General features: G+C 40.9%; 1 protein-coding gene across 1 annotated transcript in view; it reads left to right on the top strand.

Annotated features, from left to right (window-relative positions):
* The first annotated feature begins 4146 nt into the window (after positions 1-4146).
* LOC128734390 (ATP-dependent 6-phosphofructokinase) overlaps positions 4147-26489 on the top strand; it is a 33608-nt gene continuing 11265 nt past the window's right edge. Inside the window, exons 1-3 of the mRNA XM_053828564.1 lie at positions 4147-4740; positions 15582-16078; positions 18317-18425. Coding sequence (XP_053684539.1) covers positions 4591-4740; positions 15582-16078; positions 18317-18425 — 756 coding nt within the window. The 5' untranslated portion in view covers positions 4147-4590. The remainder of the gene's footprint in view (positions 4741-15581; positions 16079-18316; positions 18426-26489) is intronic.

The following is a 26489-nucleotide window of genomic DNA, read 5'->3' as shown; positions in this document are numbered from 1 at the left end:
ACAAGCATTATTAGAAGACGTTGTATGAAAGTCAGCTCGTGCAAGCAAATGACATCATCATAACTAGGCGAATATTGGCCACGACTAGGAACCTTCTTTGGGTTGCAACACCATCTGAGGTTACTAAGCTTAGATATTCATTCTAACTTCAAGCTCAATAAGAAACCTATGCTCCGGTGGTGCTCTAGAGTCATGAGGTTTGATTACTAAAAGAGACTAACTGGAAGGTACCAAGCGTTTTTAAGTTTAATATTCTTTGATCTGTTCTTGTCGGAAAATTTTCATGTTTCTCTATTTACAGGTTCTATTAAAATATTCATCGAAGGAACACTCAAGAAAAAAAGTTGATCTGCCACAATCATTCGTTTATTTTAATTTGGCTTAAAATTTTTCCATTTTCGAGTTTTTTTTTAATTCAGCCAAAGTTTGCTTTTGGTTGGTACGATACTATAAAAGAAAGCTGTGGCATGTTAGAATCTTAGAATCGGGGTTCTTCTATGCCTTACGCATAAGGCATTTTAACCAGTAAATTTTTGAATGTATCTAGTAGAGATACCATTTGTTTACGATTGTGTACCCAACAAACACCGAAGCTGAATTACAATGCTACTGATTTGGTCACAGCTGATTTAACTCTGAATACAGGTGGTAGACGCTGAATAAATTGAAGTAAATGCCTCTGTATTCTATAAGTGATTAAGCAGCCAACGAATGCGCTGTAAATCAGCTGCTTCAAATAATAGTGTCACAAGCAGATTGGACGCATCTTCAACCTCTCCACAACCCGTCAATATTCTCAATAATTGTGCTACACTAGCTGAATAAACGATTTGTCATACTAATAAACAGCCCTCCCACGAAACATTTATGCGCTAATTAAATATTTTAGCAGTCATTATTATTCAGCCATAGGTGAATATGCATCAAATAAAATTTATGTATACTTATTCAGCCGAATTTGGAGCTTAAACAACCTATTTCGTTTGAGGCAGAAAAAACACTTGTTAAGCAACTATATCACCCTTTATAAAACCTCTGTGCGCCTTGTTTTCAGCTTCGCGCAAATTGGTTATTGAAAAACGCGCAAAAGCCTATATTAAGCTCCATTGCAGCTTCGAAAGCAGCTATTAGCAGCCACTAAATATACATGTTTAAGAGCTGAAAAAAGGTTTTTATTTCTAAAACTAAACCATAGTTCAGTCATAGGTAGAATAAATGCAGCTAAAAAAGCGTTTGATCAGCCTGAAATTGTTACTTGAGTAGCTGCTTTTAAAGCTGCAATGGAGCTTAATAGAGGCTTTTGCGTGTTTCGAAATAACCAATTGGCGCAATGCAGTCAATTCTATTTTTAGAACGAGAAATAGTTTTGCAATGCTTTTTCAGTCGCTTAATCAACGTCTCATCGACCTTTATGCAGCCAAAAAAATAATCTATTTTTAAATTTCAAAAATGGAACGCGTCAAATTTATTTTGCTGTGGCGTCATAAGCTATATTTTAAATTTCGAATAACTTGAATTCGTATATGCAAGCTAATTAAAAATGCAAGTCGTCATCTTTCGGGAATTAAACCGCCATCTTCTGAAATTAAAAACTTTCCAACTAAATTCTGCCATTTATATTTATTCGTGACAGATACGTATTTCGCCTACGACATGCAGGCTTCATCAGTGTCTGTTTTCAAAAAATCTTTTACACTGGATCGCCTTAAACCAACCCGTAAACAGCAAGAGCAATTGTTGTTTACGAGTTGGTTTAAGACAATCCAAGCTGCATAAAGTAAGCACTCAAATGGTGTTTGATCAAGCGATGTTTAAGCTACTTTAAGTTTTTCCAAACCCGCTTTTCTCCAAAGCTGATAAATAAGCTTAATAGCGGATTTTTCTGCTAAACAATCCGCTTCTAAACAGCCATAAACATAGAACCGTTTTACGGTTGCTTAAAGGTGTTAAAGTGGCTTTATAAACCAGTAGACGCTTTCATTAGGCTCACAGCTGTCATACTTCTTTAAAGCAGCTTAAGGGTGTTAAAGTGGCTTTACAAACTAATACCAAGCTTTCATTCAATTCACAGCACACCTACTGTCAGATCATAGAGCTTCGCAATTCGACTGGCAGCGAAAATATGTCAGTTATCGACATTATCGACTGCTTCAAGTGTAAGGATATTTTCACTGTCTGTTCTGCAGATGCAGATGGGGCGGATTATACGATGAGTGCTTAGGGATCAGAAGATGGCGGTTCAATTCCCGAAAGATGACGACATGTAATTTTAATTAGCTTGCATATACGAATTCAAGTTATTCAAAATTTAAAACATAGCACACGACGCCATAGCAAAATAAATATGACGCGTTCTATTCTTTTTTAAATTTAAAAATAGATCATTTTTTGGCTGCATAAAGATTGGTAAGACGTTGATTAAGCGACTGAAAAAGCATTGCAAAACTATTTCTCGTTCTAAAAATAGAATTGACAGCATTGCGCAAATTGGTTATTTCAAAACACGCAAAAGCCTCTATTAAGCTCCATTGCAGCTTTGAAAGCAGCTACCCAAGCAACCATTTCAGGCTGATCAAACGCTTTTATAGCTGAATTTATTCTACCTGTGGCTGAACTATGGTTCAGTATTAGAAATAAAAACCTTTTTTCAGCTCTTAAACATCTAAGTCAAGCTTCGGGCTTGCTAATAGCTGCTTTGAAGCTGTAATGTAGCTTAATAGAGGCTTTTGCGCGTTTTTGAATAACCAATTTGCGCAAAGCTGGAAACAAGGCGCACAGAGGCGATATAACTGCTTAACAAGTGCTTTTCAGCCTCGAATAAAATAGGTTTTATAAGTTCTCCAATTTCGGCTGAATAAGTATTGTACAGTTGTTTACATAAATTTTATTCGATGCATATTCAGCTATGGCTGAATAATTATGGCTGCTAAAATGTTTATTCAGCGCATAAATGTTTCTTGGGTAACATTTATTTGAATATTTTAAATGAGGAATTAAATGATTCAGGGTTGCAAAATCATCTTTTCTCTTTTGGAAATCTGTAGGAATTTGACAATTTGCATTTGTTCGATTTTAGTTTTAGTCTCTCGGTACCTAGCCTTAATCTAACTCGATTTAATTATGTATTATGCTATGAAAATGCTGAGATAAAATTTACTAGCGAAACAGACGTGATACAGCTTCCTTTCACCAAATGCATAGGCGTTCGTAATCCACCAACCCTCAAAAGGAAAAGCCAAAGAATTGGACGTGACCGAAAGAAAAAACGAAAAAAAAGTAAGTCAATGTCCTCCAAAAATTCAGGCTGAATACTCCTCATGAACATGATGAAATATGATAGCAAGTAAAACCGACCACGTGATTAACTGCACGCGTACTGAAGAAGGATCGATCCGATAGTTTTTTTTCTGCTTTGCACTGCTTCCATGCTTTGCATGGTCGCGTCTGGCGTCGTTTTCTCGCAGATAATTATGCTCTCGCACACACGGGTCTTTGCATTCCACCACCCATGCACGATTTAATACCGGTTGCTCATGCCGGCTTCCACGCTGCGATGATTCATAGCCTGTCGCCGGTAGAAGTGCATTTTAAGGCAATATTACGTCAGATTTAGGAAAAATTTAATATTATTAAATGTAGGTTATAATCCGATTTTTCTCCGAAAAGCAAGCATGAAAGGGACGTTTAAAGGGACCGTCAATCAGCTGTTTGTTTACAAGCAAGCTTCGTACTCTGTTTTCCGCTTTTCCAATTTGTCGGTGGTGGTGGGAGAGTATGAGCGACGCTTTTCTCTTTAAATGTCAAAAAAGCTTCTGCTGCTGGCATTTGAGCAGTGCAAACTGTGCTACGGGATGTGGCTACCATTTTTACTTAAATTTACTGAAACGTTGTTTTACTAGTTAGTGATATTTATTTTTTACAAACTGCCACTCAAATTGTTAAGTTATCTACTGAATTCGAGTAGTTAAATTGTTTTATTTTTTTTTAAAGAATAACTTGGATTAAATTATTTCGATCTTTCATTAAACTACCGGTCGAAGACAATCCGTTGCAAGCGTGAAAACCGACTGGCACCAGTGGAGAGGAAAGCTTTCCGGAAAGTCACCTTGAAATGTCATTCTGGGTAACCTTTGGGCGAAAAACGGGAAAAAAGTCTTCAGTCGGACGGATGGTGGTTTAATAACTCCAGGTTGCATCTCCAAAAGTGCCACAGTATTTCGTGAGATCTTCGCTGGATTAAATTGAAAAGCGAGCAGAACCACACATCAGCTGGTGGTGGATCGACCGTGCGTTTGTTTGTGAGTGAGCAAGGCAGTTTCAGTGCAGTGTAATCAAACAAGTTTTTGGGCAAGGTTCGATTCGAACGACGACGACGACGTCCACGACGAGTGATCGAAGTTAAAGCAGTCCGTCGTCAGCAGTGCAAACGATTAGTCTGTTACGGCACCGTCGACAGTGAACAAGTGCATTTCCTCAAAGGAGCTTGATTTACAAGGAAGACTGCTCCTCTGATTATAGTGATTAATACCAAGTGTTGAGAGATAGAGAAGAAAAGTTGTGCAGAGTGCTGTGTTTTAGATTCGCAGAACAATGGCAAGCAAAGCTCCGGTTCAACGGTTTATCCAACATGGAGCTCACAAGGGCAAAGGAATCGCCGTCTTCACCAGTGGCGGTGATTCCCAGGGTATGAACGCAGCTGTCCGTGCCGTCGTCCGTATGGGCATTTATGTGGGATGTAAGGTAAGATTTTGTACCGATTGCGTTGTTCCTAGAATCGCTTGTCGAACGCAGCAGAAGAGATCTAAAAATACATGCGTTTCCCAAAGCGCGCCAACAAAATGGGGCCACACTGAGTCAAGTACGTTAAAGCAAAGTACATCCGCCTCATTGGCCATCAATTAAAGTCTCGGATAGACCAAACACGGAATCAGTTAAATTTAATTCATCATCACTTTCACTCAAGGGTAAAATATGTCTGAAGGGTGGTGGGTGTGTGTGTCACAGTCAGGCCCATGCGTAGTGCAGTGCAAGTAGCTCAATCAATGACATTTCGAAAAGCCAAGATTGATATGATTATATGATTTCCATAGGAAATCAGCTCAACTTTTTCTGCGTGTCATATGGTCAGTTATCCAAAACGTGCACAGAGCACGCACGTTTGCATCGTCCAAATTGATGGATATAGGATTTTTTTATTTTTGCATGCTTACCGCAGACATAGACATAAACGTTTATTAGCCCTGGCGGCGCTGCGTGAAGAACGAAGAAAGGTCAAGCGAACTTGTCTGCTGGCTGGCGGTCGTTTTGTCAAAATTTGCTGAAAAGCACAAAAAAAAGAAAGAGAGCAACAGTTAAAACTTTGTTCAATTATACCAATTGACTTTTTCAACCCGGCTGATTTAAGGAGGGCAGCAAATTATATTATATTCACTTGTGATAGAAGATCAATGATGTTCAGAAGAGAAAGATTTAATTTACCGCAAAATGATGATCTCAGCCAACTTGAGGCGAGCCGGTTAAAAAAATTAACATTTTTTCGTTATGCATCTCTAAGTTTTGACTAAATTTCCAACATCAGAAAACTCAGCAGAATCTAACATAGCTTAGAAGTAAACGGTTGGGAAACAGTACAACCAGTAAATTCAAATTTTTACATATGTCATACATATAAGTAAAATCAGTAATTATTTCTAAACTGAGAAACTGGCGCGCTTTTATACGCCTTCTTCAAAGAAATGAAAATGACTTTTTGTTTACTCTACGCCTCAGCTATAATGGCTGTTTACAATGCAGTTTAGTAAATATGTCTGAAGAAGGAGGTCGACTTTGATTTACCACTTGATTGTAATCTTTGTTTTTTTACCTTAATTCTGTTGGTTGCGCGGTATGCTACAAAATGCGGTACTATTTACTAGTCAAAAGAATTGTAAATATATAAACTGCTAACACCTTTATGAAATCAGATATTTCATTATAAATGTGCTTTTTACGAGAATTAAAATCAGCAATTCCATGAAAAAAAATTTCGAAATCGACTTCATTCAAAGCTCATACACTTGTCCTGTATTAGAAAATTTACAGACTCGTATTTTTTGATTTGGCGCTTGAAGTTCCCCTTCTAAACTTGGAGTCCAGTTTGAATGTAATAGTTATTGATGACTAAATCATTTAGATTTCGTAAATAACTCAAATAGTTGTGTATACCAGAGAATATTTCTCCCACTTGTGTCTGTATTTTTAAATTGAATTTTATTATTTTACTCCGAGTGACCGTCCGAATTAGCCCCGCAGATAGGAAAATATTGTTTTAGGAAATTTTCGCGGTAGTAGAAAATTCCAAAGAAAAGTTTAACGGGTACGGGGTCTGCTTCTAAGCCTTCGCCCTCTGTTGGATTCTCTGCTGAATGTTGTTTTCATTTGTCTCTCATCCGGCATCCTTGTTACGTGGCCAGCCCACTGTAGCCTGCAGTGTTTTAGACGCCTTCAATATCTGTATCTTTGTATACTTGGTATATATTTACACTCCTTCTTGTAATATGCCGCCAAGAATTGATCGTTGGATCTTATGCTGAAAAACGTCAAGAGCTCGTCGGTCACTTCCCTTCAACGTCTACGCTTCGTGACCGTACAGTACCACCGGGAAAATTAGTAACTTATAGACCGTGAGTTTCGTACGGAGTTACAGGCTACAGACAGGATCTCAGTTGGGTACGTAATCCGTAGAAGGCCCTGTTGGCAGCAACTAACCGCCTTTTCAATTCATCATTCACCTCGTTGTCGCATGTCTGAATAGCACCTTACAATGCAATATTGTACTGCAAATTCTATAGCCCGTCACCTTCAATTTACCTAATGAGTATGATGTATTACTCGCTATTCTGACGCTTGAGTCTAATCTAATCAGGTTTGTTGGAAAACCATGTTTAAGCATAATTCACTATATCTCATTTCGTTTAACTGAATCGTACGCCGCCTGTAAATAAATGGTGAGTCAGTATGTTGAATTCCCGGAATTTCTCAAGAATTTGCTGCAAGGTTAGGTGAACATTTGGTTCGTTGTGGACCGTCCTTTTCGAAAATCGCACTGGTATTCGCCATCAAAGGCTTTCTATAACGGCTTCAGTCTATGAAACAGGATACGGGAGAGAATTGGCGATCAGAAGCACTTTCTTTCCCCGCAAAGATATCCACAAAGTCACCTGGAGATCACCTGACCAACGAACTTTGAACCAAGTCGACCATATTCTCATCGAGGGTAGGCTTTTCTCGAACATCACAAACGTGCGCTCTTTAGGTTGTGCGGATATCGACTCGGACCATTACCTAGTAGCAGTGCATGTGAGCTCGTTTATACCTCGTGACAAAGCCGCCCTCTTCAGTAATTAGTCAATCCGCGAGCTGCCAAAACCTATACGCACGAACTGGATGAAGCTCTTCCTTCCTCTGTGGAGCTGCTTCGACCCTCGAAAACGGATGGAGTATGATACGCCCGTCCTTTAATGGAGTTGCAACCACGGTGCTAAGTGAGGAAACCTCGAGCGCATGAAATGATTGGCTTGACAGGGGATGCCAACAAGCAATAGAGAAGAAAAAAGAGCTTGGAAAAACTATCTAAGCATATCCACGAGGGAGAATTTGGCCAAGTATCGACGAGTGCGGAATGAGTTGACCACAATCCTGAAGAGGAAAAAGCGCCAGAAGGAGGACAGAGATCGTGAGCAGCTGGCACAAATGTTTCGGGCTACACACCTAAACCTGACATGTGTAGGGACAAGGGAGGGAATCTAATCAGAAAACGAGCACGAGGTGGTTGACAGGTGGAAGCTTCTTCTTCTTCAGCAGCAGCATAGAGCCGGGGTGGCTCGGGGTAGTCGTCTCAGAAGTTGCAAATCGCTTTCGACCTGGTCGAGCCATCGTGCACGTTGGGCCCCCTGTTAGCCTGCTAACTTTCCGTAGCCTGCTAACTTTCGCTAGATGTATGATGGGAGTCTCCCCAAGCAGTGCATGTAGCTCGTGATTCATACGCCTCCGCCACTCTCCGCTTTCAGTTTGTACTCCGCCAAATATCGTCCGCAGCACTTTCCGCTCAAACACGGTAAGGGCGCGTATGTCCTCCGTAAGCAGCGTCACGGCTTCAAATCCATAAAGAACTACCGGTCTAATAAGAGTTTTGTACATTGTTAGCTTCGTGCGGTGGCGTACGCTTCCTGATCGTAGCGTTTTACGAAAGGTAAAGTAGGCCCGATTTCCCGCTTGGATGCGCCGCTGGATCTCCTTACTAGTGTTGTTGTCCGCGGTCACCAGCGATCCCAAATACACGAACTCCTCTACCACTTCTAGTTCGTCGCCGTCAACGGTTACCGTCCGTGGGAGACGCGCGTTTATTTTTAGCCCAATTCTCCTAGACACCGCTTTCAGTCTGGCGTAGATTGCCTCCGCCATCGCAAAGTTCCTGGCTATGATATCGAAGTCATCTGCAAAGCCTAGAAGTTGGCTACCCTTGGTAAAAATCGTGCCTCTCGTTTCGATGCCCGCTCGTCGGATCACCCCTCAAGAGCGATGTTGAACAGCATACAGGATAAATCGTCACCTTGTCTCAACCCTCGCCGCGTCTCGAAGGGACTCGAAAGTGTCCCAGAGATGCGTACGAAACACATCACTCGATCCAATGTAGCTCCGATCAGTCGCATCAGTTTGTCCGGAAAACCGTGTTCGTGCATTATCTGCCATAGCTTGTCTCGATCGACTGTATCGTATGCTGCTTTGAAATCAATAAAGATGTGATGCGTGGGCACGGCATTTCTGCAAGATCTATCGGATAGTAAAAATTTGGTCCGTAGTTGCGCGAGCCCCCATGAAACCCGCCTGATAATTCCCTACGAAACCTTGTGCCATCGGTGACAACCGGCGTAACAGGATCTGGGAGAGTACCTTGTAGGCGGCGTTTACCAGCGTGGTAAATGGCTGGATAATGTGGAATACAGACCCCATAGTGGTCGTTAGCCTCTTATCCAGCAACTTCGATCCCGACCTCCTCGTGGTACCAGCCGGAATACGAGCAACCTTTGCGGAGATCGGGTAACCAACCCCGGGTGAAACTAAGGTCGTATACTAACCAGGAAGGAGGTATAGTGAGTCTCGGCACTATAAGATGGCAGCCCCATCGCGAGACTCGGTAGTGTTGTCCCAGTAAGGCTACACACCTAAATTAAATTACAACACTTACAAAAAAGTGTACCCACTAGCCGCCATTAAGCGCGCGAAAAGGTGAATAATGCTTGAGGACGTTCACTTCCGACATTTCTGGAAGATTTGTCGTACAATAAAAATTTGATCCGTAGTAGCACGGGCTACCACAAAGCCCGCCTGTTACTGCCCTTCGAATTCCCTTGCTATTGATACAGGATAGACGACGTAGCAAAACCTGGAAAAAGACCTTGTAAGCGGCGTTATTTAGCAGCGGTAATTACAGCAACTGAGTCAATTGCCCTTTTTCTAGGTGCGACCAGCCTTCGGTAGTTTCTCCTCCTCCCAAATTCATGAAATCATCCAGTGAAGTGCGTTGCTAGTGGTTCTTGCCCTTTTTGTAGAGCGCTGCCTGGAGTCGGTCTTTACCGATAGCTATTACCGATAGGACCCGCGCAGGCTCGGCTGCGTGGTCTCTTTTTGGTGGGACCTTTGTTGCTGATATTCGGCGACGCCGTATCAGCAGATCGTTGCCTTTTGGTAACGACCAGGTCCCGCTGGGCAGGCTGGCCGGCCGGCAGAAGGGCGAGTTCCTCCGCTTCCTCCTTTGAGTAGCCCTTGCTACGATACCACTTCTGCCGTCGCCGTTGCGCATTGGAGAGACGCTTGGCCACATCTCCGGAAGCCTCAGGTTGCCCCTTGACTTCAGGCAGCGCCGCTGGATCGGGAAGGTTATCCGCGTCACTCTCCGCATTCCCGGTTGGTGAGTTTAAGATCAGGGATGAAGCCGAGAGTCCTCCTTCCAGCGACATGCTGTCGAGGTTAAAGTCCTCTTCTATCCCAGTGTCCATCACTCCACCAGTATCGACCGAGCCGATCGGAGTGCGCACTTCCGGTCTATCCTCGTGCGCCACCTCTACACCTACTCCGGTGTTTATCACCAACTCTTGGGAGTTGCCCTATCAGTTATTTTTGAAAGGTTATCCATGGCGATGGTTGTACTCTGCTGGGGAGAAAATCAACTGTCCTTTACCAGCTTGGAACAGAGGGAGCAATTTACTGCACAGGGTGCTCTGGTACCATGCAGGCTCCGTTCGACCTTGGGAAACTTTATTAGAACCCCCCAAGCATTCATCCCTAGGCACGGGTCGCATTACACCGAGGATTGGGGTCCTCTTCCGCATTTTGCTCAAAATGTAGCATGCTTCTAGACTACTTGCTACATTGAGAGCAAAAGATTTTTACAAGATTTGCCGCGGAAGAGACTCGATGTGCGGTTCCGGATGGATCCACCACAAATTTGCCATGGAGCCACCCGGAGACGCACGCCGAGCGACAAATCTTAACACTCCTCCTTTATCCTGGCTTGTGACAGACAGCTCGGGCCCCGATCCAATTTCCCCATTACCCGTTCACTCTTTTTTAGGGAGCCACACGTGGCGGTTCATTGGCAAAGGTCCGTCACTGGCGGATTTCACTAAATAGAATTGTGGATGCCAATTTACAACATCTATGCAGCCAAAAGGCTGATAAACAGCAACCCGCAGTATAAAACGCCAGGGATGCTAATAAACGATTTACATGCTTATTGGTTACCTGGGCACTGTACGGCCTATTTCATTGCTATTGGCAGGTAAAGGGCCGGCTGTACGCTTCAATGGCACTCCCCTCATATAATTTTCCGCTCTTTGCCTTTCACGTTTTATCCCTATACCAGCTGATTGCCCGGCCTCACTCGGAGCTCCTTTGTCTTTCAGTAACTTATACATCTGTTATTACAAACGAAAATTCTCATAATACAAGAAACAAAACCCTTTTTCTTCATTTGAATGTGCCTTCACTTTGTCAGCTCTCGCTTCCTGTTTCCCCCCTGCCATTTGTTAATCTGCGTCTTTTCGAGAATCCATATAAAGCGCGACAAAGTTTTTTTGACGTAGGACTACGTCTTTGTTTACTATCTGGGACTGGGTAGCACTTTGTGAAAACGAAAATAGAAGTGTAACGTTGGAATGAAAGATTTCAAATTCTAATAAGGCCATTGCAAATCATTTTAAAAGTTTTTGTCCCCCCCCCTTGGAAATTGGCTTGAAAAATCGGGGGGCAAAAAAATAATTTGTAGGATATGAGTTAATTTTTTTTATAAAATCAATTGTCTGTGGGCTCTACAGCCTGAAAAACTTGAAAAATGAGTATACGAGTTGAGTTAACGCTTCTAGCATGAAATAGAAATGAAAATTCAAACAGCGGAATTTCCGAAAATCGGCCAAAAAAGTTATCTTTCGTTTTTGTCTTTTTTTCGTAGATTTTTGCATGGAAATTAATAACGTATATATTAAAGCAAGAATAGATTTGGTTTTCACGTTTGAACTTAAAATAAAAATGCCTAAAATCCAATTTTTTTTGCTCGATTAAAAAATTCACTTTGTTTTTTTTTGCCCCCCCCCCCCCCTTCCGTGGCCCAACACCAGAGGGACAAAAACTTTTTAAAATATTTGTAATGGCCTAACTACTAAACTACTGAACGAACCAGAACAATTTATATATCGTTGGAACGATAAAATGATCAGATCAGAGTTTTATGGAGGGGCGACAGAGCACTTTTATGGACGGTGTAAGAGGGGGGGGGGGGGGGGCACCTATACAAATGAAACACAAATTTCCTCAAAACTCGAGAACTAATCAAGCAAATGTAACCAAATTTGGCATGTGGGGGTTTTAAAAGGTAAGATTTTTTTCGATGATTTATGGAGGCATGAATTTATTTTATGATGATTTGAGACCCCTCATCCCTGTGGTAGGAGTATAAGGACTCTCATACAAATAAAACAGAAATTTTTGTGTATGTGCCATATTTTCTGCTATGTAACAAGCGGTAAGCTGTGAAAGTAAACTAGTAAACACTCAGCACCCTGTTCTCCCCTGTCAGAAATCCCCTCTTGTTGTTCAGCCACTTGAACAACCAAATGAAAATGTTCTAAATGTAAGAGAAACGCAACCCTTTATCCATTTGAACCTTCCTTCCCTCTTGTAAGAGACAATCTACCTGTTATCTTCCTTCTGCGCTGATTTTATCATGTCAAAAAATATGTGTGTCAAGTTTAATGAAGTTGTTTGACTCAGAAACGACGGTGAGTAGAATACGAAACCTGGAGTTAAATAAAAGGAAACTTATCCAATTTAATTCTACTATGTATATTTATTCTTATTGATAGATACGTATTTCGCCTACGACTTGCCGGCTCCCTCAGTTCGAAAACAGACACTGAGGGAGCCTGCAAGTCGTAGGCGAAATACGTATCTGTCAAGAATAAATATACATAGTAGAATTAAATTGGATAGGTTTTCTTTTATTTTATTCCAGTTTTCCTCCAATTCGCGGCTGTACTTCTTGTCATAGGAGCAATATCAAAAATAGACCAGCTGCCGGGAAAGTATACATGTTAGGAATATGTTGATTAAAATATGTAGAAGATGTATTAATCCTGATTTTCCAATTTTCAGTAGTTTATTCGTATTCCATCTCGGCCCGAACTTTTCTGTCCATCAAGTTTATCGATTTTGATACTAATTTCCTCCAATGACAATTTTGGCAGTTCCAAACATCTCTTAGAATATCTTTTGACAAAACTAACATCAAAGTGGAATTCTAAACAAAACACACTTACTTTAATTTATTGGCAACCGACAGTCCGTCATCGCAGCGTCATCGATCCTGCACCGAATGAATTATGGTCCTCCAGTAGGATCTGTACTGTCGGTCCTGGGCTACCGTTCTCCAATCCCTTCGATCACCAGTTGACCGTACGTCGTCCTCAACAGCGCAAAGCTCTCGTCCATAGGCTACAACCTCTTCCTTGCTCTCTGCTGAAAATAGTTTTGGCTACTCTTTAATCGAACATTTTGGCTACATGTCCAGCCCACCGCAGCCTGCCACATTGTCTGCCTACCTTCATTATGTGCACATATTTGTATAATTGATACAGCATGTGGTTCATGCGTCTGCGCCACATTCCGTTTTCCATTTTGCCACCAAGTACTGTCGTATTGATCGCAGAATTTTACGCTCAAGACCCCCAAGCACTCATCGGTCAGCTTCCTTTAGCGTCCATGATTCATGTCCGTACGGGGCCAACGGAAGGAAGAACGTTCGGTAAAGCGCGGTTTTTGTGAGAATTTGCAAACTACGGGACTTCAACTGGGTACGTAAAATCCGTAGAAAGCTCGATTCGTGGCTACAATTCGTCGTTTAACTTCGCGGCTTACATCGTTGTCACGTTGTCAGGTTAGAGAGTGCATCCGCTTGCTTCAGTCCATCCAAAGTCACAAGAGCGGCTGAGGTCTCACTTGCCATTCTGACGCATGATTTTGACCCATCCAGCGTCGCACAAATCAGCGTGATTACTTTCGTCGGAAAACCATATTTTAGCATTATCTGCCGCAGCTCATTTCGTTGACTGAATCGTACGCCGCCTTAAAGTCCACAACTGATATGGGGTAAACATTTGATCCATCGTGGAGCGAATTAAGCATAAGCATAAGCATAAGCATAGGATACCGCCCGTGTGCTGCTACTCCGTTATTGACCAGGACCGATGAAAATTGCAAAATGATGGCTGGAAAGAGCATACTTGGGACAGCACGCTATTCCTCATTGTGCAACCTTATCAGGTCCCTGCATGCTGATCAATACCGACGCCGGCCACGTCCGAATGCGGGTCCTGGTGGAATGGGAAGGAATGTTAGTCCAATACTTGTTGATACTAAAGACCAGGGAATCCTCTGCATCTTCACAAGTATTTCGGGAAAGGAATTGTTGTTAGTAGATGGGGGGAGTTATATGAGACTAACCTGACTATTCAAAAATTTTCTGGTAAAGCCAGTAATTACGAAAATTAAGATACCTTTAAAAAATACCTTTTGATAAATTTAATATAATGTCATTGGTGCTCATATACAACCATAATTTGATAATTTATATCTAAAAATATTATGCACATGCGAGATTTAAAGTGACTCGAAAACCTCGTGACAAATTTGAATTTATTATACCTGAAAACAAAAATCAGGCATAATGAAACAAGCCAATATAGTTCCTAAGTTGATAAGCATTTCCTCCTATCAACGCTAATATGCAGAGATATAGCGCCCTACACGCTTTTTGATCCATCGTGGAACGAATTTCGCGAAAACTAGCTTGGTACTCGCCGCAGTCACGAATGACCTAAGCTGTTAAAGTGACTATAATTAAACAAAAAAAATCTTATAGGCATTCCTGATTTATTGGTTCCATTGCATTGTATAAATGAGCTCCCCCAGAAAACTGCTCGAATGCTTAAATATTGAAATCTTTCAGGCGTTGTACAGTTGTTTAGTCTGTGCTTGGGAAGTTTGAGAAATCGTAGAGAAAATAACTGCAAAGAAGATTTCAACTAATTTTTTGAAAAACGAAAAAAAAATTAATTTGTTAAATAAGTTAAATAAATTAACTTAAATTGCCCAGAAATACCGTATGGTGCGTTATAAAACGATATAAGGAAACATTGACGACGATTCGGAAGCCTCAAGCTAATCATCGGAATAGAACTGTCGACCGGAAACTACGTGGTAAGATTTTGAAGATCATCAAGGAGAATCCCAATCTGTCGATCCGTGATTTGGCCAGAAAATTCGGTGCTGCCCATAGTACCGTGAGAAGAATTCGACTCCGGGAAGGAATCAAGTCGTATCGAGCTAGCAAACGGCCAAACCGAACCATAAAACAGAATAGTGTGGCCAAAATCCGCGCTCGAAAGCTATACGACGGGGTGCTAACCAAGTTCGGCGGGTGTCTTCTGATGGACGGTGAAACCTATGTCAAGGCTGACTTCGGGCAAATGCCAGGTCAAAAATTTTACTCGGCAACGGCCCGAGGGGATGTTTCAAGCAAATTTAATTTATGATTTAGCAGGGCATTTGCAGCTGTAGCAGAAAAACGAAAGTTTTCGTTACAAATAAGACAATGACGTCGGAACTGTACCAAAAGGAGTGTCTCCAAAAACGAATTTTGCCGTTCATTCATCCCGTGATGTTTTGGCCAGATTTGGCAAGCTGTCATTACAGTAAAGTCGTTCAAGAATGAGGTGCAGTGCCTTATTGTGGGTAAGGAACAGCATGAAGAAACATTGAACGTATTCAAACAAGTTTGTCGAGAGTTCTCTCTGCTCTATCAGTTTGTTGATATTGGTTTGACGACAAAGTAATTTAATATTTACCATATAAGTATGGTCATCTCATTCGGATTATCTCTAATGTGGAGTGAAACAACATATTTGTTCGACAAGTCCATGGTCTATAAATCAAAACTAAAGCAATCCACAAATATTTAATACGTTTCCTTCTCGTTCCCTCTCTTTCAGGTGTACTTCATCCGCGAAGGCTACCAGGGCATGGTGGACGGCGGCGATAACATCGTAGAAGCGAACTGGTCCTCAGTATCCAGTATTATCCACCGGGGCGGTACGGTAATCGGTTCGGCTCGTTGTAAAGATTTCCGCGAGCGTGCCGGCCGTCTGCAAGCGGCCTACAATCTGGTCAGCCGTGGCATCACCAATCTGGTCGTGATCGGTGGTGACGGTTCGCTGACCGGTGCCAATCTGTTCCGGTTGGAATGGGGCAGCCTACTGGACGAACTGCTGTCTTCCGGGAAGATTACGCAGGAGCAAAGGCTCAAGTATAAGAGTTTGCATATTGCCGGTATGGTCGGATCGATCGATAACGATTTCTGCGGTACGGATATGACCATCGGTACCGATTCGGCGCTGCATCGTATCATCGAGGCCATCGATGCGATCGTCAGTACTGCCTACTCGCATCAGAGGACCTTCATTATGGAGGTTATGGGCAGACACTGCGGGTAAGGTTTTTCGTTGAGTGGCGACACTTGAGCCTCTTTTGAACGTAGATTTAGTAACTGACCTCTGAAAGATAGAACAATTCGGTTTGTTTTGGAAGAAGCAAAATTTGGCAGGACAGAGTTAGACGATTTTAACCCGACCAATCAATCTATCTGATTCTCTTTTTGGTGAACGTTCTGATCCGTAGATATCTTGCAGTCGTTGCTGGTGTGATTTCCGAGGCTGATTATGTTTTCATTCCAGAATCGCCTCCCCCTCATGACTGGGAGGCAAAGATTTGCAGTAAACTAGAGCAGGCAAGAAACGCACTTTTAGAAACGTGATTAGGTAACCATGAACGTGCCTCCACCCTTTCGAATGTTCACACTTTTTCTCAATATTTCCCTATCTTGCCGCCCGCCCATATCGTTGCATTGTTAAAATTGTTCCTGAAATCTGTGTTGTTTGATATTCCTTATGAAAAAGGACTTGTTATATATATTTCATGACGCATAACGACATGTAGGTGAAGCAAATTTACGACAAAACGTAATCGAAATCAAAGACGACTGAATCAAAATCAAAGTCACTAATCAAAGGCAACCGAACAAACAAATCCATTCCATTCCAACCATTCACAGTTATCTAGCAGTAGTTGCCGGTCTTTGCGCTGAGGCCGACTACATTTTCATCCCCGAAGATCCACCAAAACCAGATTGGCCCGAAAGACTCTGCAAACAATTGTCACAGGCAAGAAACTCTGCTCACAGCACGCTCCTTTCATTGTTCTCGCTAAACTCTTAAAAGCATATACTACCTTCTTCTGTCTACAACGAGTTCTGTTTGAATTTAGTCACTCGAATGCCGCCACAACATTAAAAGCTGCGCTCGCTCGCTCGCGAGATCACTTTCATCCGTTATCAATCAAAATAATTCACTCGACGTGTAGTTTTCTTATAGACATACTACTGCCACCGTGTACACTTGAGCAGTTGCAAACACTACCTTGCTTATCTCGTCTCACTAATCACCACCGTTTAGGTTTAGCATTCGTCATCCGATAGAAGTGTTTACTGTTGTTCTGAATTCTGCTTTTAATTTATTTGCATCTACAATACAATACAACACCACCAGTCGCGTTCGGTTTGTTCGGTGGAGAGCAAAATTTCCATCTAGAATTCATCCCTCTACTTAGCAGCCCTACAACAGCAGTCCTACGATGCTGTAACCTTTCCGTTCACTCTCCCTGGTGACGTTTCGAACAGTCAGTCAACTGGTTTGTTTACATCGGAATACGAGTGTAATCGCCGGAAAGATGTAACGTTTCACGTGCCTGGCCTGATCATGTGCTGCAGCAGATAGGATCGGGATGGTGAAAGCGTGCAACATTACATCACATAACTCTGTGCCGCGGGATTAGATCCCGGCCGCCGCCGTTGGCGGTCGGCGAAAGCGTGTTTTGAAATGGTTTTTTTCTGGTAGACAACCACCTGACCTGATTGTACCGAAACGTCCTTTCACGTTCCACTACTGGATCGAATTGCATGCGAAAAAAAATTAATAGAATAATAATTGGTTGTGATTCTTTGTCCTAGTTCACAGTTAATTGGTTTGTAGTGAGTGCAATTGGATTTTTATTTTCCTTTGATTGGCTTCTTCCATATCTCTCCAACAATAATGACACAAACTCTTACGTCACACACTTCTGTTAGTCTTAAGAGTTTACTGCATACACGCGCGTCACCAACATCGTACATGCACACACAGCATCTTCGCCGTTTCTAATCGAACCGCTCCGTACTGTGGGTTCAGATTAAAAACAAACGCAAAAAAAAGAGTGGTTACAGAAGAGCTTTTGGTTTTAGTTAGTAGGTAAAAATAATCACGCCTAGCTGATAAGATTGCGATGATGGGTGTTCGGAAGACCCGAAAAGAGAACGACGGGACACGGGAAACGCGCTTCTCGGTGCTAACGATGAAATAATTTGTCCAGTTTGTTGGTAATTAATTTGTGCAAATAAGCAATTCCTGCCTTGTTGTAATCTAATCTATTATATTATGGATAGTTCAATAGGTCGTAGTAATGAACGAACGAAAACGAGCGTTTCTTCCCGCTGTTTTACACCCTTGTACCCTCTATCTATCCCCGGGTGAATTGATACCACTTTAGTTTCCCGTTTTTTTTGTACCACCCATCTCTTACATACCTATATGTTTTGATTCATCAACCGTCATCCATTTATTATTATTTTATACAGTTACTTAGCCTTAATGGCATCATTGTCTAGTGAGGCGGACTATGTGTTCATACCGGAAGATCCAGTTCCGAACAATTGGCCGGATAAGTTGTGTGATAAGATCCTGCAGGTACGCATTGGAGTTCCGCGAAAGAAAAAACTACGCGGAACCGGGTAACGCTTTTCATTTGTATATACCTATATCGATACCTCTTTTCCATGTATATTTGTTTACGTTCAACAATCTACTACTGGTGTAAAAGCAACAATTGACGTTTTACGGTATTCTTCCAGATTTAATTACATGTCATTATAATTGGGTGGGTTTCTAGAGCAAGATATTTAATAGTTTGGAAAAATATGTATAATCGTCTTTTTCGTAGAAATGCTGATATAATAGCGACTCCGACATGAAAATTCAGAATGTAAATCACATATTGTCACTTTCCACAAAAATATTGATGGGCTTCTGGAGTTCAGTGCAACCTTTAAGAGATTGGAAGTACCCCGTAGATGTCGTCAAAAATGGTCCGAGCTTGCTTCTTTGCGGAACGTTTTGTTGCAATACTCGCTGCTTGAAGATGTGCTATCCTAATGTGAACGTCTAACTAAAGCAAGATTTTTTTCAATTTGAACTCCGCTAATTTGACATCAACGATCGTTAACATAAATAGTCACACACTGTCATTAACGTGAGTCATTGACGGTTAATTTGACTAGACGATATAAAAAATGAACCCGGTTGGTTAAAGTGTAACTTACATTAGCGGGTGGCTCACGATTCCTGGTTTCACTAAGAAGCGATGAATATTTGGATACCATTTTAACCAATTTCCAAAGCTCGATGTGGTACCCATACGAGCTTTTTCGATAATTAAGTTATAGATCAACCTCATGTTTGTTGTGTTGAATTAATAAAATGAAGTCAGACATTTGAATAATTTTTTATAACGATAGATTTTCTAAGAGGGGAAGGGAATTGTAGAAGAAAGTAATGCATCAAAGGTATTGATAGCATCTCCAGGGTGAAACAGTCAACACTTTTGATTCATTACTTCCTTCTACAATGCCCTTCGTCTCTTGGAAAGACTATCGTTGTAAACCACTAAATTAAGTTATAATAAACAACATAGTCAAAGGCACGCTTTGTATTTTATCATGTAAGTACAGCCTATCTGTGAAGCAATCTAGGGTTAGCTGTCTCAACGGATCCTTCCAATATCATAAACATCTTTTGCGCTCTGCTTAATCATAGCAAAGTTAATTCCATGTCGGACTATACTAAGCAAGGCTCAACATCGTCGAGACAGGTAACTAAAATTAAGTTTTTCGCACAAGCTTTTTGTTTCAAACAGAACGCGACTTGTTTCATTTGTTAAACAAAACATTTAGAACCAACTTCAATTAAGGCGGGTGACTGTTTCAGGTGACGATGATTTTTATAGAATAATGAGAAAATTGCAGGAAATGCTATTCAATTTCAATTCATTTACAGGCAAAGGGTTGATCGCTTTTTAAGCATTTAAGCTTAAGCAGAATGTTTGAAAGAATTAAAGAATTACAAATAAAAAAATTAAAAATGAAATCTTATAAGCGATCGTCATGATGAATTGCAATGCGCTTGATGGACGCTGATTGAAGTCTGCTTCGAAGCGAAACGGGGCCATTTCGGTTGAATCCAAAGATTGTTGACGCTTCATCTTCTCATCATTCCACCATCTTTATTTGAACCAACCACAATCCGTATAATGAACACTAAAAGAGTGCCTGTCGTTTTATTACCAAAACGTGCGTGGATTTCTCTCCAAAATTTACGACTTTTTGACTGCCGTAGTTGGATCTCTATTTCATTCCGATCATAAACGAGATCCGATTAGTATTAATGATCATATTTGTTCTGTAATCTGTAATTTATTCATAATATTAACGAGAACCGTTCAGTTACATAAAACCTTTACTCAAGTCAAGGACGGTTCTGTTCAGGCTCTTGGGCGTTGCGCTGCCACTTGACGCACTTGACTTCGTGAAATCACAATATTTTAACCAACTTCTTATAAATTATAACATATGCTAGTCGTACATGACGAAATGAACTACCGGAAGGCGGATTTTCTGTCCTAACCGAAGTTCAGGGACACTTGGTAATCCGGGACGTCTGATCAGTCTAACTTAGATGCATTTGGGAAAAATATATTGGAAGATACTGCATCGGAATTGCTTTTAGTGATCCAATTAATATGATTCCAATCACATAGAAATGCAAGTAATAAACTTGGCTTTCCGATCAATTCTGATATTTTTTTTGAAAGGGGTCCATAGCCTTTTTACCTAGGCCCAAACAAATGAGGCCCAAACAATTGTTCTTACAATCCACAGTGGTCCAGAAACGAAAGTTTAGTAAAAAGTTACTTTTGCAGTTATGCGATTCATAATAGCTTCCCACAATGTTCAGCAAAATTGTTCAACTCTAAAAGACAATTAATGTGAAATTAACGGCCAAGTTCCAGTTTGGCTTGTAAACACATAACACATAATAACTTTTTATAGAAAAGAGATAGAAGAATAATTTCTTCGGCAAAGTTGTAGCTAAAGAATATATAGGGTATATTGTGGTTATGGTCGGGCCATCACGATTTTACAGTTTTAGTAACTCATGATATCTATGCTACAACCGTTGTAAAATTTATTACTGTGATAGCTAACTTTTTACTATATTGTGAGTTTCATTCGGGTATTCAAAACACCCGTACTGAATTCAGTGACTAAATCCTACAAAAAAAAGTTTTCCAAGCGCAATGAACTTTGCTTCAAGAAATGAGTCATGAAATGCAATAATCGAGATAAATTATGAAAATGTATGAAGTGTGTTGTGCTGCACACGAAGACTATAGAAAAATCCCCTCCAGTAAGGTGTTTGGGTAGGCTAAGGTGAAATACTAGAAAAGCGCTGTTTGTAAAGGTCGGGCCACTTGAGTAGTCATGGTTGGGCCACCATAATTTTAAGCGCAGAAGCGCAATAATCCCTAGAGAATGTCAATCACGTAAAATGTGATGAAATAAAGCAAAATTAATGCGATAAAAGCCTAGATTTTTGTTGTTTTTTTCATTGCAGTTGTACACTTCGGAAAAGGCGATTGTAGCAATATTGATTTTACAAGGTCGCCAAAATATCGCAAGAATGCAATTAAAAATAGGATATTTGTACTTATATGAGCCGTTGTTCACGAAATTCATTCTTTTCATGTCTCTATATAAAATTTCAGAACGTATGCCTTAGATTTTCTGCGTTGGCCCAACCTGTACAACACGGCCCGACTATGACAACATTTTTTGTCTTCACGTAAATGCCTATACCTTTTATTATTTTTCAAACAATTAGTTTAAAACTTTCCGGAAATATGCCTTAGTCTTAGACCTTTGCAACGATGTATTTAGATTTCCAAAACTCCTTTTGAAACGAATGGGAGAAATTTCTTTTTGACTATTACATGTTGGTTCTAATTTGGTTTTCAAGAAGATATAAGAAAATGCTGCGTAGTAGAAAATGGTCAAACTTGGAATAATTAAACTCAAATTACTCGAGTTAGAGAAAAAACCAGTTTTTTTACTTTCACATATGTTTGAGATAAAACTTCAAGCTTTCATAAACGGTTTAGTTTGATTTTTTTCGTTTGCCCCTTTTTGAAAAATTCTGTTCTGAAAAAGACTAAAAAGAAACACTAGAAAAACGATAGAACTCGTTTCACGTATGAGTTTTCAACATACAATGTTCTACAAAAATATGTCTTTTGATAAGAAAAACAACTTTGTAAAACATTAAGTTGCAATAAAACCTATAAATTTGAAGTGATTTGCGAAAAAGTGATTTTGGGTAGGTCTTTATATAAAACACCCTGTGGGTCAAAAACTATGAGAAATACGCCTACTATGTCTTTGGCAAAGTTACTTATATATTCTTTAGCTACAACTTTGTCGAAAAAATTATTCTTCTATCTCTTTTCTATAAAAAGTTATTATGTGTTATGTGTTAACTCGACCGATAATTTCACATTAATTGTCATTCAGAGTTGAGCTACTTTGCTGAACATTGTGGGAAGCTATTTTGAACCACAAAAAACTTTCCACTTAATTTTCGCCTCTGGACCAGGGCTTAAAAAGGGATCGCAAGTTGAATGTGACTGCCGTGAATGCGAACTTTCCGCATTCAAACTCCGCTTTTTGAACGATCATTTGACTGTTTTTGGAATCCAGTCAATCTGCCGCTTGCGCTCCTGCCGTCTTACAATTCATGCGGCATCTCAGCAGCAAAAGCAAACAGTCGATCTCCCGTTTTGCTTTGCGCTTTGAGAATGTAAACTGCAAACTGACTGGAAGCATACGGTGACGTATTTTTTCGTTTCTCTTTTTGTCTCCAAATCGGCTGCTCACGGTAATAGTTTGTCACCCGGACGTCGGTCCGACGCAAGCAAACTTTTTCCATGCACATGTAGTGGTTGTTTTTTTGTAGCATTGAATCATACGATTGTGCGGTTACTTTTCGTTAGCGTGTTGACTGCCACTCATTTGACTTTTTTGCAGTCATTCGCTGCTCCAAACGGTAAAGGCAACTTGATCGAAACGAAAATGTTAAAAAGCTTTAGAGTGCGTTCGTTCTACTGCGTGCAATCGGCGTTTGACTGAGCAAACTGCCAGTTGTGTTATGCATAGCGTTCGTATTTCACCACTAAACGGACGGTGTGAACTTGAATGCGCGTTGGTGTGACTGCGGTAGAAAAAAGGATCGGTCGAAGCCTTGCTATGGACCACTGTGCAATCGTTTCAAACAACAATGTAAAGGTAACAACAATGTAAAGGTAGGCTCGATCGAACGCTAAACAGGAAACTGGGCTTTCTTTGCCCTTCGGAAAATGGTCCGTTGAAGAAGTATACGCCGCCGTACGAAGCTGATAATGTACAAAACCCACATTAGACCTATAGTTTTTGGACTTGTAGCGCTTTCGAGCGGAAAGTATTGCAGATGATATTTGACTGAATATAAACTGAAAACGTATGAAGAGGGAGGCGTTTGAATCACGAGCAACAGGTATCGCTTGAAGAAATTCCGTACACTTGGCAAAAGTCGGTAAGATACGGTGGGTCGGACACTTTGTAAAGATGCTGGAAGATAGTGCGACGAAAACAGATCGCTTTAGCAAACCCCACCGTTCCCAGGAATACAGGAGCGAGATGGCTCGACCAGCTCGAAAGAGATTTGCAACTTGTGAGACGCTTAGGAAATTGGCGCCGAGTGGCCCAAAACCGAGCTAAATAATGGAGCCGATTGCTTGAAACAGCGCGAGTCATCCCGGCTCTAGAGTTGCCGGGTCTACCTTGTTAGGTGAGTGGTCTTTTCGGTTTGGTTCGAATCTAGCATGGGTTTATTTACAGCATTTACCAACAAAGAAGTCTCTTGCCAGGGCTAGTTATCAAAATGGTACTGACTCGTGGTGCATTGGAAGTCCCCTGACTGTGGGCAAATCATAACTAGTATGCGCTCTTCCAGACTCTAACGAATGAGATTGATTGAGAAATAGTAAAAAAATATGAAGGAAAAAAGTGAAAACGCCGTTACTTGAGCACGAATAATAACCAGTTTGCTTATTCAATAGCGATAGTGCAAAAGAATGAAGTGTGGAATACAGAAAAATAATTGAACGATACCGTAATAGATCGCAATACTGGTCGCAGTGATAACGAAAACCTGAACATTAATCTTCGAGGTGATCCAAAGCTAAGTCCGGCTTAAGAAGTGATAGCCAAACTGCGCCCCTTCGTGATGATTCGAGCGGCCCGCGGGTTTTGAGCGATGGCAGACTTAGGAATGATTTTTTTGATGATACAGGCGTCACTCGGTTCAGTCGTAGTACCTCGTATTTCCGGTTTAAATCTTGTGGTGATTCCCAAAAATCGACTTTTGCTGGCGCCTATTTTACATTTCGGTATGCGCAAGAAAGGGCAGAGGTCATTGCGGAGGCCCGCGGACTCATGGGGCGATCGGATTTGGCCCGCACCACGCCTATGCCTGGGCACCACTGGGTTCAAGGAACCCGTCCCCTTTCGCGTGATACTTCTTTATGAGAGTGGTAACGTCCGGAAGGCATTGCCAGTTGCTCAAACACGGTCGTCCTCGACTGACATTTCCACATAAAAATGTTGCTCTATTTTGATCAGGTACTTGCGCACCTTTTGGTCGGCTGCGTGGACCTACCGGCGCAAGGTACGGGACGGTGAGGCCACCTTACTCTTGATCTTTCTTTTCAGCTTCTGTTGCACTTTATGGTCGCGTAGGAACTAGATTTCCGATCGACACCCTCACCTTTCTCCAGAAAAGAGAGAATGTTGTGATGCCGGATCGGCTGTATCCAGCGGCGCCGATGAAATGTCTCACAATATCAACACATCTTCGCTCCGAGGTGAAGCTGGCTGCCAGTACGAACAAAGCATCGAGCGTAATTGCTTGACTCAGCTGATAACGCTGTCAACTTTTTATCTATGCACATCCAGGGGAATTGAAACCAGTCCATTTTTAATGCATAAATTATTTACCAAAAAATCTATGCTTCTATCTATTTACCTATTGTTGTACCATATGTTCCTATCCTATTATGACGTGCACGTCAGGTCAAGCAACTCGATTCGACTCAGTCACTGATGCCGGGTGTCGAGTACGGGGTGAACAGACAACAAAGCGGCTCAATGCATGACCGAACTCACAAAACAAACTCACTCGTCGTTTACTGACAGTCGAGTTACTCATATTATATCATGTCGCATGTGACTTATTTAATAACAAAAGTACAGACCAGTCAAGCAGAGTGACACCAGACAGACGTGAGCTCATAATGGAACGCTAAATAAAATCTTCATAGAGACACGCCAGTATCACTTATACTGCCTGACCATAGTATGGTAACATAGTATCAACGATTAGGCAAGAAAACGTAACCATATTACCTTTGAAAAGGGCCAAAACCAAAGGCCGAAACGTCAGGCAGTATAAAAAAGCCGTTTTCAATATAAGTCGAAAATCCGCAATACAATATATGTGCTTCAGTCGATCTTAACAGTTATATCTAAATTTTTACTACTGAAAGATTAGCAAAAAGAAAAAAAATACATCAGTTAGATGATAGTCTAGAATGTACCTACTATTTGTTATTACGATCAAAACTATTTATGCCAGCAGGTTTCTTTTTTAATTGGGCTCTATTTATTCTATATCGCGTGCTTCACCACTTAGACGAGTTTGAATTGCTTAAATTACTGATTGCTTTTCTACCTCTTTATTTCTGTCTCTGATAAATTGTTTTGGTTCGTCTGACCTCCACAGCTGTTGGGAAGGGTAAAAATTTGCATACAACTGGCTTTCTTCCACGTTTTTATATCGTACCCGAAACAATACGAGAGAATAGTTCCTGCCTTTTCAAACTTCATTGTTTGTCGAATTACAAAAGTTTTAGAATGATTTCAACATCCACCGGTATGGTCGAGTATCATTGGGGAAAGTCTGTACATATTCGCAGAGAGTTTAGAAGTGTGGAAGAATACGGGAAAACCTTAATTGTTGCTAGTTTATATATGTCAATAAGCGTAAGAAGGGATGGTTTAATTAAAAAAAAAAGAAAGTATAACTTATGAGCTACTTACGTCAATGGTTGTTGTTTCTCGACGCTTACAAATCGAATCTGGGGGCTTTAGCTGTATTACTTTCGTGCTGGTGTCGGAGTTATGATTCGAAGAATTAACAATCCATCCGCGGTCATTGCAAGCTTTATTGCTTTTAAGTATGTTAAGTATACATACATACTTTTGGTGTGGTGTAAGTTTAAGTTTAATTCAACATGTCATAAAACAGGTGACGGTTCTGGCTTAACTCTCCACCTCATGCAGAGGGTCACGCTTCAAAATCATTATAGTATGTCATTGGGTCACTTCAGGTAGAACGTATTCCTTAAACAATTATTATAAGAAATGTAAGATAGGCAAGAATAAGTTTGTAAGTTATCATCTTATCAATTCAGGAGAATTAAATTCCATGAAATGCTGCGTGTGTACATAAACATGAAACAACAGCAATTTTCATATATTTTCATCGTTTATCATCATGCTTTGCTTAATTTTTACTTTTTTAAGTAGGTTTAATTCTTACCAATCC

The sequence above is a fragment of the Sabethes cyaneus genome, chromosome 2, assembly GCF_943734655.1.
Source record: "Sabethes cyaneus chromosome 2, idSabCyanKW18_F2, whole genome shotgun sequence".
NCBI classification, from domain to species: domain Eukaryota; kingdom Metazoa; phylum Arthropoda; class Insecta; order Diptera; family Culicidae; genus Sabethes; species Sabethes cyaneus.
This window is presented reverse-complemented; position numbering and strand designations above follow the sequence as displayed.